Source organism: Oncorhynchus kisutch, linkage group LG23 (assembly GCF_002021735.2).
Source record: "Oncorhynchus kisutch isolate 150728-3 linkage group LG23, Okis_V2, whole genome shotgun sequence".
Classification (NCBI taxonomy): domain Eukaryota; kingdom Metazoa; phylum Chordata; class Actinopteri; order Salmoniformes; family Salmonidae; genus Oncorhynchus; species Oncorhynchus kisutch.
Genome location: NC_034196.2, coordinates 33,212,409 through 33,226,612, shown reverse-complemented (window position 1 = coordinate 33,226,612; position 14,204 = coordinate 33,212,409). Strand labels below are relative to the sequence as shown.

Here is a 14,204-nt window from a genome sequence, read left to right as displayed (position 1 = left end):
ATCAAGTGTGACGTATGTAAGCAGGGAACTCCGTGTTGCTTTGTAAACACGAGCCTGGAAGTGTTCTCTCTACAAAGAGAAGATAGGTAACAGTCTGGATGAACTGAATCATAGGTAGATCACTGCTCCACATTGTAACCCACATTTACACTTGAATCCTCTGACTCAGTAAATACAGAAATGTGCTTCATTGGAATTGGCAGTATCACTGCTGTATTGACGTTAACTGATTGTTTAATTATGTTTCATTGTTTCATTATGAGAGGAAGAGATTACCCTATTTATTATTTTCTTCAGCTTCCATTCATATTCAGGATCTTTGTGACTGGGTCACACACTTGTACTCAACAAAAATATTATCTCAACATGCCACAATTTCTAAGATTTTACAGAGTTACAGTTCATATAAGGAAATCAGTCAATTGAAATACATTCATTAGACCCTAGTCCATGAATTTCACATGATGGTGGACACCACTTCAAATGAATGGATTCGGCTATTTCAGCCACACCTGTTGCTGACAGGTGTATAGAAACGAGCACACAACCATGCAATCTCCATAGACAAACATTGGCAGAAGAATGGCCTTACTGAAGAGCGCAGTGACTTTCAACGTGGTCCTGTCATAAGATGCCACCTTTCCAAGTCAGTTCCTCCAATTTCTGCCCTGCTAGTGCTGCCCCCGGTCAACTGTAAGTACTGTTATTGTGAAGTGGAATGCCTAGGAGCAACAACGGCTCAGCCACGAAGTGGTAGGCCACACAAGCTCACAGAACGGGACCGCAGAGTGCTGAAGCGTGTAAAATTGTCTGTCCTCGGTTGCAACCCTCACTACCGAGTTCCAAACTGCCTCTGGAAGCAACATCAGCACAAAAACTGTTCGTCGGGAGCTTCATGAAATGGGTTTCAATGGCCAAGCAGCCGGACACAAGCCAAAGATGACTATGCGCAATGGCAATTGTCGGCTGGAGTGGTGTAAAGCTCGCCACCATTGGACTCCGGAGCAGTGGAAATGCGTTGTCCCACTCCTCTTCAATGGCTGTGCGAAGTTTCTGGATATTGGCGGGACCTGGAACACACTGTTGTACACGTCGATCCAGAGCATGCCAAACGTGCTCAATGGGTGACATATCTGGTGACTATGCAGGCCATGGAAGAACGGTGACATTTTCAGCTCCCAGGAATTGTGTACAGATCCTTGCGACATGGGGCTTTGCATTATCATGCTGAAATTTGAGGTGATGGCGGCGGATGAATGGCACGACAATGGGCCTCAGGAACTTGTCACGGTATCTATGTGCATTCAAATTGCCATTGATAAAATGCAATTGTTCATTGTCCGTAGCTTATGCCTGCCCGTGCCATAACCCCCACTCAAAACTTGAGACATCTGTGGCATTGTGTTGTTTGACAAAACTGCACATTTTAGAGTGGTCTTTCATTGTCCCCAGCATAAGGTGCGCCTGTGTAATGATCATGCTGTTTAATCAGCTTCTTGATATGCCATGCCTGTCAGGTGGATGGATTATCTTGCAAAGGTAATATGCAAACAAATTTGTGCACCAAGCTTTTTGTGTGTATAAAACATTTCTGGGATATTTTATTTAATCTCAAGAAACATGGGACCAGGACTGGGGATGGGGCAGTTGGGCAGCTGGGGGCAGTGTCATAATACAGGGAGTTTAGGTCAGGGAGAGAGCGTGGAACTGCATGTTGCATTTATATTTTTGTTCAGTGTATGTTAGAGCTCTTTATTATGTGTTACTATGTAAAAGTATATTTAGCTACTAACACCTAATGTCAATAAAAATGAATATCTTCAAAACACCACATATGTTATCAACAACAGTGCAAAAGATGACCCTAGAAATGAAGGTAAAGAAAGTCCCTTCATGGCCAGATTTGGGTACGTACCTTCCCACAGGCCCGGCAGTGGTGCCTCCTCCTGGTGAAGGTGAACTTCTGCCAGCAGTTCATACAGTTGGGTGCCTCCGAATCCGGCACCCAGGGGGGCTGCTTGCACCCCAGCCCATCTTCATCCTCCGCCTCCCTCCCCTCTGAGGACCCGCTCCCCTCTCCAGCAGGCTTGCCAGGGTAGGGTGGGGGCTCCGACAGTTCGTCGTACCCCACACTGCTCACATAGAGCTCAGGCGGGGAGTAACCTGGACAGGGTACACCTTGGTTAGAGGGGTCCTCGGCAGGGTTGGGGCTGGGAGGAGAGGGGCTTTGGTCCACCTCTTCCCCAGTGTCGGTGCGGTCTGTGGGGCTACTGGGCCCTTGGTCCTCCCCCGCTGCTGGAGGTGCTCTAGGTGCTTGACAGTGCAGCTGTTTGGGTCGGGCCCCTCCGTAGTAGGGTGGTGGGAGGTTACGGGGACTACAGGGGCTGGAGTCTTTGTGGCTGGGGCTGGGGGGGTCCTGGGAGGGAGCGGAGAGAGCTCGACTCACGTCCCCCTCTGCGGACAAGGTCCTGTCACTCTCCCGGGAGGCCAGCCTCTCCAGCCCTTCCCCTAGGCTCCGGCTGCATCTCCGCAGCTCCTCCTCCACTAGCCGCTCCTCCAGGTTCCCGTTGAGCTCGGAGAAGCCCTCATCCTGGAGGTTCTCCCCGGGCCTCCCGCAGTCAGGGACCCCATTGTCCTCCTGGCCCTGGGTCTCCCCCCGGAGGAAGGCGTCCAGCTCCTCATCTGTCACAAGCAGCCCGGCCTGGTCGCTCTCTGGCAGGTACTCAAACCCAAACGCAGGTGGGTCCATTGGGTTGGGGCTGGGCTCTGAGGTAGGGGAGGCTGGGCGCTGTGGAGCCCCTGTGACTGGCTGCTTTTCCACTAGGGAGAAGCTGACCTTCAGTGGCCGCTGGGAGACGGTGGGAGCCGAGGCTACCAGGTGGAAAGGCATGGTGGTTGTCTCTGGGCTCTGTGTGCTAGGTGACTGGACAGGTTTGTTTTCAGGGGCATCATCAGGGTTGGTACAGTCCCCCACAGTCTCAGGGTTCTCTGGGAGAGTAACTTCCTCCTGGACTTCGAAAGCAGACAGGGACTCTGCCTCTAAGGTCTCAGTTAGGCCAGCCTCCCCTCCCCCCCCTCCCATGGCTTCCTCAGGGTTCTTGGAGGCCACCAGGGCCCCACACATGGACACGCCCATGGGCAGGCAGGACAGTGAAAGCTCTGTCTCTGCTGATGGGCTCTCGGCCACACCACCACTGCCGTCCTCAGGGTTAGGTTCCTGTCCAGTGCAGCTCCCAGAGCTCTCTGCTTCAGTCAGCTCAGAGGGCTCCAAAGACCCCTCACCCTCCTCCCTGGTCTCTGTGTCGATATCACACGTGGGAGTGTCCTCTTTTTTGGTGTCTATGGCAACAGGTGGGACACTAGCCTGGTCCTGGCGGGCTGGTGTGATTTTCAGGTGTTGGTTGACGAAGGCCACCTCTGTCGCTTCTCCCTCTCTGTCTCTCTCTTCCTCCGTCTCTCCAGACTCAGAGTTCCTCAGTGAGGGGGGCCTCTCCACAGCAGCAGGGAGAATCACATCCAGCAGACTGAGAGTGGCAGAGTAACCACCAGAGTCCAGCCCCAGCAGCCCCTCCCCTCCCCCGGCAGCCTCCCTCCCCTCAGTCCTCCCAAGGCCGGGACCCAGACCTGCTGAGGAGTCCTCAGGCAGTGCTACCAAGGGGCTGGTGAAGTCCACCAGAAGCTCCTCCTCCAGCCGTCTCTCCACCACATCCAGCTCACTGAAGGCGTCGTGGCTGTTGGCCCGGAGGAGGAGGTGGGCTGAGCCTGTGTCACTGACCAGGTCACACACAGGCTTCAGGGCCCGCTTGGGGAAGGGTGGCGCACAGCTCTTAGCAGCCCCCCGGCCGTCCACAGAGGAGAGCAGGTCAACCCCCATGAGAGGCCGTCCCTTGGCCTGGCAATCTCCAGGACTGGGGCTGGAACAGTCGGGGCAGCTGGGGGCAGTGCCATAGTGCAGGGAGTTTAGGTCAAGGAGAGAGTGCGGAACTGGAACTGTGGAGGTTTCCAGAAGGAAACCCTGGGGGCCCAGAGAGTGACCGGGATACGCGGGAGGTGTCAGAGAGACTGATCTGTAGTTGTGCTCATCTGGTCGGGAGGGAAAGAGAGATTTATCCGTTAAACAATTCTGTCGTTAATATCTCAGCAGAACATGTGAGCAACACGTTTTAAGTTAGCAACTACAAAGTACAATGTGCACCACATGTACAAGTATCAACTAGTTTAAAAACAATATAAATTTTTCAGTTCAAGGTGCAATATGCAGAATTCGCTCCACCATTTCCTGGTTGTTAAAATTCTAATAGTTTGCCTTATTTGACCCCTCCTGTCTCAGCCTCCAGTATTTATGCTGCAGTAGTTTATGTGTCGGGGGGCTGGGGTCAGTTTGTTATATCTGGAGTACTTCTCCTGTCCTATTCGGTGTCCTGTGTGAATCTAAGTGTGCGTTCTCTAATTCTCTCCTTCTCTCTTTCTTTCTCTCTCTCGGAGGACCTGAGCCCTAGGACCATGCCCCAGGACTACCTGACATGATGACTCCTTGCTGTCCCCAGTCCACCTGGCCATGCTGCTGTTCCAGTTTCAACTGACCTGAGCCCTAGGACCATGCCCCAGGACTACCTGACATGATGACTCCTTGCTGTCCCCAGTCCACCTGGCCATGCTGCTGCTCCAGTTTCAACTTCCACCTGACTGTGCTGCTGCTCCAGTTTCAACTGTTCTGCCTTATTATTATTCGACCATGCTGGTCATTTATGAACATTTGAACATCTTGGCCATGTTCTGTTATAATCTCCACCCGGCACAGCCAGAAGAGGACTGGCCACCCCACATAGCCTGGTTCCTCTCTAGGTTTCTTCCTAGGTATTGGCCTTTCTAGGGAGTTTTTCCTAGCCACCGTGCTTCTACACCTGCATTGCTTGCTGTTTGGGGTTTTAGGCTGGGTTTCTGTACAGCACTTTGAGATATCAGCTGATGTACGAAGGGCTATATAAATAAATTTGATTTGATTTGATTTGAGTTCATGTGACAAAACAAGCAATGTTTAGCGTAGAGAATCATTGTACCATCTAAACCGCTGTGAAATATATTTTTCAATACCCAGAAATAGAGTATTTTTAGCTGTTTGAAGCTGGTGTACAAACCCAAAGTAAAATACGCAAAAACAAAACTTTAGAATGGGAAGCATAGAAATAGCGCACATAGAACAGATCTACTGCTTCTTAGATTTGCTTTCAATGCGAATGACATATCTATAACTCACATTTCTATGTAAAGTTGGTCAGGTCGTCCAAAAAGTTACATTTTGCAGCTTTAACACCACACCCTCCCAACCCAGATAAGAGAAAATAAAAATAAATATATGCTATCAATGTTTTTTTTTATAGTAACCACATCTAACCTGTATTGAGCTCAAAGTCATCCAGAAGCTTGTCCAGGTCACATACAGCAGCCTTGAAGAAGTTGTCCATGCTAGGCTGTTGGCGGGAGAGAGGCTCCACTCACTACTTCACCTCCTGAAAGTAGAACAAAATAAAGTATTGTTATCTGTTATCTATTGGTCTTATGTGGACTGGGCGAATGCATTTCAATCAACATTTCGGTTTCCAAGTCAGTGTAAAAATGTTGTAATTAGTTAGGTATAGCTTAGGTATAAACCGAAGCCTTCATCCACAGTTTCCACTCCTCAGACAGGTTGATGAATTAATAACATATCAATTGTTGACCAAACAGCATCTCAACGTTCTTGTGTTATTGTGTACTTCAGACTCTGACCCCTGCTCTCCTTGTTTATGGAGAAATCTAATTAGGGAAGATACCAAGGGAAAGAATAGCCCCATAGGGTGTCACAATAAACAAGTCTGTCACAAGTTTACAGCAGCCTCATCAGTTTAAGGACACAAAGGAATTTTACAATGCTTTATGTGTATTGCACCAACTATTTTGTGTGGAAATGTGACTAGGGCAACCCTTAATGTGAGAAAACAGCCAGCTAGTCATTGTAGATGTATACAAATATTGAAATCGTAGCAACAAATGGATACCAATCATGAATTATACACCATTTATTCTACTACATGACAAAGACACTATCCACTTTATATTTCTACATAATTTGAAGGAGTTTTTTGGTGGTGTCTGTACTTTTTACATTTTTGGCAACCTTTACTCCACTACATTCCAAAGAAAATATATACTTTTCAAATGCTTAGCAGGACAGGAAAATGGTACAATTCACGCACTTATCAAGAGAACATCCCTGGTCATCTACTGCGTCTGATCTGGAGGACTCACTAAACACAAATGCTTTGTTTGTAAATTATGTCTGAGTGTTGGAGTGTGCCCATGGTTATCTGTAAATTCAAATAACATTACTGTTCTATTAATGTTCTGTATTATGTTTCATGTTTTGTGTGGACCCCAGAAAGAGTAGCTACTGCTTTTGCAACAGCTAATGAGGATCATAATAAAATATCAAATACCAATAAGAACAAGAAAATCTTGCTTTCTGGTTTGCTTAATATAAAGAATTCGAAATGATTTATTATTTTTATATTTATAATTTTGATACTTAAGTATATTTGAGCATTTACTATTAATTTTGATATTTAAAAGCAGATACTTTTAGACTCACTCAAATCTATTGAACAACAGTGGTCTAGGGCACTGCCTTGCAGTGCTAGCTGTGCCACCGCCCAGGCTCTGTCGCAGCCGGCCGTGACGTCCGTGGGGCGATGCACAATTGGCCTAGCGTCGCACAATTGGCCTAGCGTCGTCTGGGTTAGGGAGGGTTTGGCCGGTAGGGATATCCTTGTCTCATCACGCACTAGCGACTCCTGTGGCGGGCCGGGCGCAGTGCACGCTAACCAGGTCGCCAGGTGCACGATGTTCCTCCAACACATTGGTGCGGCTGGCTTCCGGGTTGGATGCGCGCTGTGTTAAGAAGCAGTGCGGCTTGGTTGGGTTGTGTTTCGGAGGACGCATGGCTTTCGACCTTCGTATCTCCCGAGCCCGTACGGGAGTTGTAGCGATGAGACAAGATAGTAACTACTAACAATTGGATACCACGAAATTGGGGAGAAAAGGGGATAAACATTTTTTAAATTAAAAAAATATATATATTTTTGTCTTAATAAAATATATATATAATATAATGCAAATTTCAATGATTTTACAGTTTTATAAAAGGAAATCAGTCAATTTAAATACATTAATTAGGCCCTAATCTATGGATTTCACATGACTGGGCAGGGATGCAGCCATGGGTGGGCCTGGGAGGCCATAGGCCCACCCACTGGATAGTCAGCCCAGCCAACCAGAATGAGTATTTCCACACAAAAGGGCTTTATTACAGACAAAAATATGCATCAGTTTCATCAGCTGTCCGGGTGGCTGGTCTCAGACGATCCTGCAGGTGAAGAAGCTGGATGTGGAGGTCATGGGCTGGTATGGTTACACGTGGTCTGCGCTAAAGATGCCGGTTGGACGTACCATGTCTCTAAAGTGAGGGCTTATGGTAAAGAACTAAACATAACATTCTCTGACAACAGCTCTGGTGGACATTCTTGCAGTCATGCCAATTGCACACTTATGCCTGCCCATACCATAACCCCCACTCAAAACATGAGACATCTGTGGCATTGTTTCACAAAACTGCATATTTTAGAGTGGTCTTTTATTGTCCCCAGCACAAGGTGCACCTGTGCGTATGGAACGTTTCTGGGATCTTTTATTTCAGTTCCTGAAACATGGGATCACCACTTTAGATGATGCGTTTATATTTTTGTTCAGTATAGTATTTTACTGGGTGACTTTCACTTGAGTCATTTTCTATTATGTATCTTTACTTTTACCCAAGTATGACAATTGTGTACTTTTTCCACCACTGCCTATGGTGTACATATGTTGTACTACTATGAATACTACTAGGGATGTCAAACGTTCAGTGTTTGTCTATTGTTGTGACCTAGATGAAGATCAGATCAAATGTTATGACCAATTTATGCAAAACACAGGATCCGCTTCGGGAAAGTCATATTCCTGGTCGAAATGATGGTGAGTTGACGTTGCTCTTATATTCAGTAGTTCCTCCCGACTGTATGTAATGAAACCTAAGATTACCTGGGGTACTAATGTAAGAAATAACACGTAAAAAAACTAAATACTGCATAGTTTCCTAGGAACACGAAGCGAGGCGGCCATCTCTGTCGGAAGTATGGACATAATGGACATAAATTCACTCTGGCTATCTACTCCGATTTCAGAGCACTCTCGTCTGAGTGTGCCAGAGCGCAGAATAACTGATGAATTTACCAACGCTCAACTTCCGTTTAATATGGCCGGTGTCAGTAAACGTCTGCAGCACAGCCGGCGACACTAAACAACGATGCAGTAAAAGGGGCAAACGAAGCGGTCTTCTGGTCAGGCTCCGGAGACGGGCACATCGCACACCACTCCCTAGCATACTACTCGCCAATGTCCAGTCTCTTGACAACAAGGTTGATGAAATCCGAGCAAGGGTTGCCTTCCAGAAGGACATCAGAGACTGTAACGTTCTTTGCTTCACGGAAACATGGCTCACTCGAGACACGCTAACGGAGTCGGTGCAGCCAGCTGGTTTCTTTACGCATCGCGCCGACAGAAACAAGCATTTTTCTGGTAAGAAGAGGGGCGGGGGGGTATGCCTTATGATTAATGAGACGTGGTGTGATCATAACAACATACAGGAACTCAAGTCCTTCTGTTCACCTGACTTAGAATTCCTCACAATCAAATGTCGACCTCATTATGTACCAAAGGAATTCTCTTCGATTATACAGTGCCTTGCGAAAGTATTCGGCCCCCTTGAACTTTGCGACCTTTTGCCACATTTCAGGCTTCAAACATAAAGATATAAAACTGTATTTTTGTGAAGAATCAACAACAAGTGGGACACAATCATGAAGTGGAACGACATTTATTGGATATTTCAAACTTTTTTAACAAATCAAAAAGTGAAAAATTGGGCTTGCAAAATTATTAGTCAAGGACCATAGTCAAGGACCAGATCACCTTCACCCTACCTGACACCCTAGACCCACTCCAATTTGCTTACCGCCCCAATAGGTCCACCGACTACGCAATCGCAACCACACTGCACACTGCCCTAACCCATCTGGACAAGAAGAATACCTATTTGAGAATGCTGTTCATCAACTACAGCTCAGCATTTAACACCATAGTACCCTCCAAGCTCGTCATCAAGCTCGAGACCATGGGTCTCGACCCCGCCCTGTGCAACTGGGTACTGGACTTCCTGGCGGGCCGCCCCCAGGTGGTGAGGGTAGGTAACAACATCTCCACCCCGCTGATCCTCAACACTGGGGCCCCACAAGGGTCCATCCTGAGCCCTCTCCTGTACTCCCTGTTCACCCACGACTGCATGACCATGCATGCCTCCAACTCAATCATCAAGTTTGCGGACGACACTACAGTGGTAGGCTTGATTACCAACAACGACGAGACGGCCTACAGGGAGGAGGTGAGGGCCCTCGGAGTGTGGTGTCAGGAAAATAACCTCACACACAACGTCAACAAAACAAAGGAGATGATTGTGGATTTCAGGAAACTGCAGAGGGAGCACCCCCCTATCCACATCGACGGGACAGTAGTGGAGAGGTTGGTAAGTTTTAAGTTCCTCGGCGTACACATCACAGACAAACTGAATTGGTCCACCCACACAGACAGCGTTGTGAAGAAGGCGCAGCAGCGCCTCTTCAACCTCAGGAGGCTGAAGAAATTTGGCTTGTCATCAAAAGCACTCAAAAAATTCTACAGATGCACAATCGAGAGCATGCTGTCGGGCTGTATCACCGCCTGGTACGGCAACTGCTCCGCCCACAACCGTAAGGCTCTCCAGAGGGTAGTGAGGTCTGCACAAAGCATCACCGGGGGCAAACTACCTGCCCTCCAGGACACCTACACCACCCGATGTCACAGGAAGGACATAAAGATCATCAAGGACAACAACCACCCGAGCCACTGCCTGTTCACCCTGCAATCATCCAGAAGGCGAGGTCAGTACAGGTGCATCAAAGCAGGGACCGAGAGACTGAAAAACAGCTTCTATCTCAACGCCATCAGACTGTTAAACAGCCACCACTAACATTGAGTGGCTGCTGCCAACCTACTGACTGAACTCCAGCCACTTTAATAATGTAAATTGATGTAAAAATGTATCACTAGCCACTTTAAACAATGCCACTTAATATAATGTTTACATACCCTACATTACTCATCTCATATGTACTGTACTCTATACCATCTACTGTATCTTGCCTATGCCGTTCTGTACCATCACTCATTAATTTATCTTTATGTACATATTCTTTATCCCTTTACACTTGTGTGTATAAGGTAGTAGTTGTGGAATTGTTAGGTTAGATTACTCGTTGGTTATTACTGTATTGCCAGAACTAGAAGCACAAGCATTTCGCAACACTCGCATTAACATCTGCTAAACATGTGTATGTGACAAATAAAATTTGATTTGACTATACCACTTAGCTTAGGATGATGTGAATAATCAAATCAATAAACGTTGGGCAGTTAGTTAGCATATAGTTAATACACTGGCAAGTTCAATATATTAGTAGCCAACTAATGAGGTAGCTAACTAACATACCTACTGCTGTAATGATATGCGGTTCGTAAAGATAGCGTAGCCAACACATTGTGAGCCAACAAAACGTGTTGTGTTATTTATTTGAAAAGTCATTAGTTTATTACATTGCTCAACATTTTCTTAACATTTGTCAAAATTAGTTAAAGCAATGAATTTGTATCTGCTCTTGTCGGACTGTATATTTTCCTCCTCAAATCTGAAAACGGTGTGAAGCCACGCACATTTTCTGAAGAATTTCATTACGGGCCTTAAAAGTACAGACAGTGTCCTCTGAGTGAATTCTTCGTATTTTGTAGAATGTAGTACTGCTGGGAACTTTTGGCATACTAACTATCCATACTATGACCAATAAGTATACTACATACTCAATTTACATCACAAATCGTATGGTTAGTGTGGTCGAACACAGCTAATGTGTTTGGACGTATGATGAAACGACTCAATATCGCCATCTGCTGGTCTTTGGGCTATATCATGACTAACGATCAGCTAGCTAGCTTACTATTAGCCATCTAATTATGCTGCTAGTATCCATGGTGACCGAAATGTCCTAATCATGACAATGGGTAAATAGTAATACTAGGGCTACAATCCAAAAGACACCCTCATCCACTTATGCCCTTGGGGGAATCCCCGTCGCCATCTTGGAGGGTGGTGCAAATGATTAGCTAAGCAAGGGAAGTTTGCAATGTCAGCCCCTCAGTCCTCGTTTTTAGTCGGCTTCGCGAGTGTTCACTCCGGGCCTGAAACTCCCCATAATTCAATTCGCTATGATTGTACATCCGCTAAGAAAAGTCCACGAAAACTTAAAAACAATATCAAATGGATAAGTTAACATACAGTAAGTAAAAATAAATGCAAATAAGTTAGACATTTTGCTACTACATAAAAAGTAAATATGTTTTTGTTTGGTTATCTTTTGGAAATTGTAGAATATGTTCCAGCTAGACAGGCTAACGTTTGTTAGCTAATTAATTTGCAAGCTATCATACAGTAGGCGTATATTAATAATTATATATTTAATATAAGTAGACATACACTCATAATTGACTGTAGCGCATATAAAAACACCCACAAGCTACGGGTGGCTGAGAACACAATCATCGCGGGATGAACGAGTGACGAGTTTCCGGCCAAGTGTGGTCCATTTAAAAATCATTCATACCATTTTTATTTTATTTATTAATATCAAATCAATACATAAAAAATCATACATACCTCGCCCTGAAAGTGTATACTCGTCAGACGTCATCAGAAGTGTTCACTTAATTTGAGGGTGTGTTTTTTAAGTGTTTGGACCAGAACCTAGGTTATATCTAGAGGTGGTATGGCTATCATTTGCTCAATTAGCTAGCAATTCATCTCCCAGTTGTTAACTAGAACGCCAGGTAATGTTAGCTGGCTGGTCCGATAAGGTTAGTTAACTAGTCCGTTAGCTATAAATTAACTAGCTAATGTTAGCGAGCTAGCTAAACAGTTTGACATTACCTGCTGACATTACCTGAAACACACATCACTGTTATCAAGTCATCACTATCGTGCATCATCATCCGTGAATATCATAAAGCGGAGGGCAGACAGGTTACATTAGCTTAGTTAACACTAGCCAATGCAATTTGTCTATATTTACAGTCAACAATCAATTTGTGTCATTACCGGAAGATTCATAATTTAGCCTTCCAACCGTTTTACGATTCTTCTGGTTATAACGAAGAAGGTGTGTCTACTCTTGATTGTATCCTCTTTGCCCTTTTGTTATTCCTGAAGTTTTTAAAGCTCAGTGCAGTTTTTACTCCGGCGTCCATTTTGGATCTATCCACCGGTGGAATCGGTTACCATAGCCACAAAGTCAACATTGGCTATCGTAAAAATTTATTGAAACTAAAATTAGATTTTGGTCTTAATTTGAAGTTAAGGTTAGGCATAATGTTAGTAGTTTCGTTATGGTTCACATTTTAAGAAGCGAAATTGTAGGAATTTGCGGGGTTTGTGGCTGTGGTAACTAGTGACGACCGGTGAAATCGCAACCTTCCTTAATTAAAGTGAGCGCACCTATTTTGCTTTGCTTACTTGGGGCAAAGCAGTCGGTCTCCTTTGGTAGTGGGTGACTAGGCAAGCACATTACCTGGCTGAAGGAGCCCAGACCTATGCTGAGTTTACATGCTGTCGGAATGAGTTCCCAATTGGAAATTTCACTTGAATGACCCTTTTAGTGAGAATTAAAAGTGGGGAAGTGAGAAAATCAAGCCGAGTTGTGAAGTTTCACCACTGATTTTTTACATTTTCAACCAAAAAATGACTGCAAATCCGTTTTTGACTATTACTAACCTATCAATATGTATAATTTAGCTAGTATGGCCATTGTCAATGTTAAGCAAGCTAGTTAACTTTATTAGTAAAACATTTTGTTAGCTAAAGTCTTAGGCTATTTATTGGTTGAAGAATTGTTCCGAGTTTAATAGCGCATGAACACAATCATGTCGCATTTACGACTTCCCAGTTGCCCAATTCCGACAAGCGCGTGAAGCCAGCACTATTGATACACATAAACTCACTTTATGTTGGAGGTAGTGTTTCCAACTTACTGCTTCCATCTATTTAGCCCTGTCAGATACGTGATCAAGGGGCTGTAGGTAGAGGTTAAGGCAGTCACAATGTTGTTGTCGCCCTGAACTACCTCATCTGATTATCTGAAATCAAGGGTTATGTTCCACTGCTTAGACCTTGCCAGATCTTACAACGCCTGGATAGGTACTTTACCTATCAACTAACATCATACGTTATAGCAATCTGTCAGTTGATGAAATATGTCTTAATTCAAAACAACTTGGAACTCGGAAATCTCTGACTTCAGTGCGTTCAAGACTACTGGGAACTCTGGAAAAAATAGCTCCAACTGGGAAAAATCGTTTCGAACAGTCATCCAACTTGGAATTCCAACTCAGTAACTCGGGCCTCTTGCTAGAGCACCGACTTCCCGACCTGAAGATCACTAACGTCATGATTTGACCTCGTATATTTCTGAGTTCCCAGTTGTCTTGAACGCACCAACATGCCATTAAGACTCAGTGCAGTCGATGACACAGTCACACAGTTGATTACGTAGGACGCAACCATTGGCCGCCCATCCTTTTTTTGCCAGAGGAAGCAGGAAGGGAAGGGATTAACTGTGGAGGAGTTTGTGGTCCAATAAAATTTGAAATAATTGTGACTTCCTAACAAGCATTATATTACACTCTCTCTAAAGTGATCCTAAACCCAGAAGTAATGACATGGGATGAGAAGACTAATTAAGCAGACACATTGGTCCCGTACTATTAATGTTATTTAAATGTATTTTTGAAATGTACTGTTTCATAGTTTTAGATTCAGCTACCAGTGTTTATCATAATCAGTTGAAGAATGAAAAGATTGTTAAATAATTTAAAATAAGATTAATTGAGAACTGCTCAATTAGATGGAATGTTAACCACAAAGTTAACCACTTTGCTTGTACTATTCCTTTTTTTTAAGGAGTGGAAATTGTCATTTTATTTAACAGATAGGA

General features: G+C 45.0%; 1 protein-coding gene across 2 annotated transcripts in view; it reads right to left on the bottom strand.

The window, feature by feature from the left end:
* The window catches only part of LOC109868800 (zinc finger FYVE domain-containing protein 16), a 37,042-nt gene extending 24,562 nt beyond the window's left edge, over positions 1-12,480 (bottom strand). For both annotated transcript variants that reach the window (XM_031802827.1, XM_031802828.1), the window contains exons 1-3: positions 12,314-12,480; positions 5,396-5,510; positions 1,916-4,083 (exon numbers count right to left, since the gene is read on the bottom strand). In XM_031802827.1, coding sequence (XP_031658687.1) covers positions 1,916-4,083; positions 5,396-5,465 — 2,238 coding nt within the window. In that variant the 5' untranslated portion in view covers positions 5,466-5,510; positions 12,314-12,480. The remainder of the gene's footprint in view (positions 1-1,915; positions 4,084-5,395; positions 5,511-12,313) is intronic.
* Positions 12,481-14,204: the final 1,724 nt, after the last annotated feature.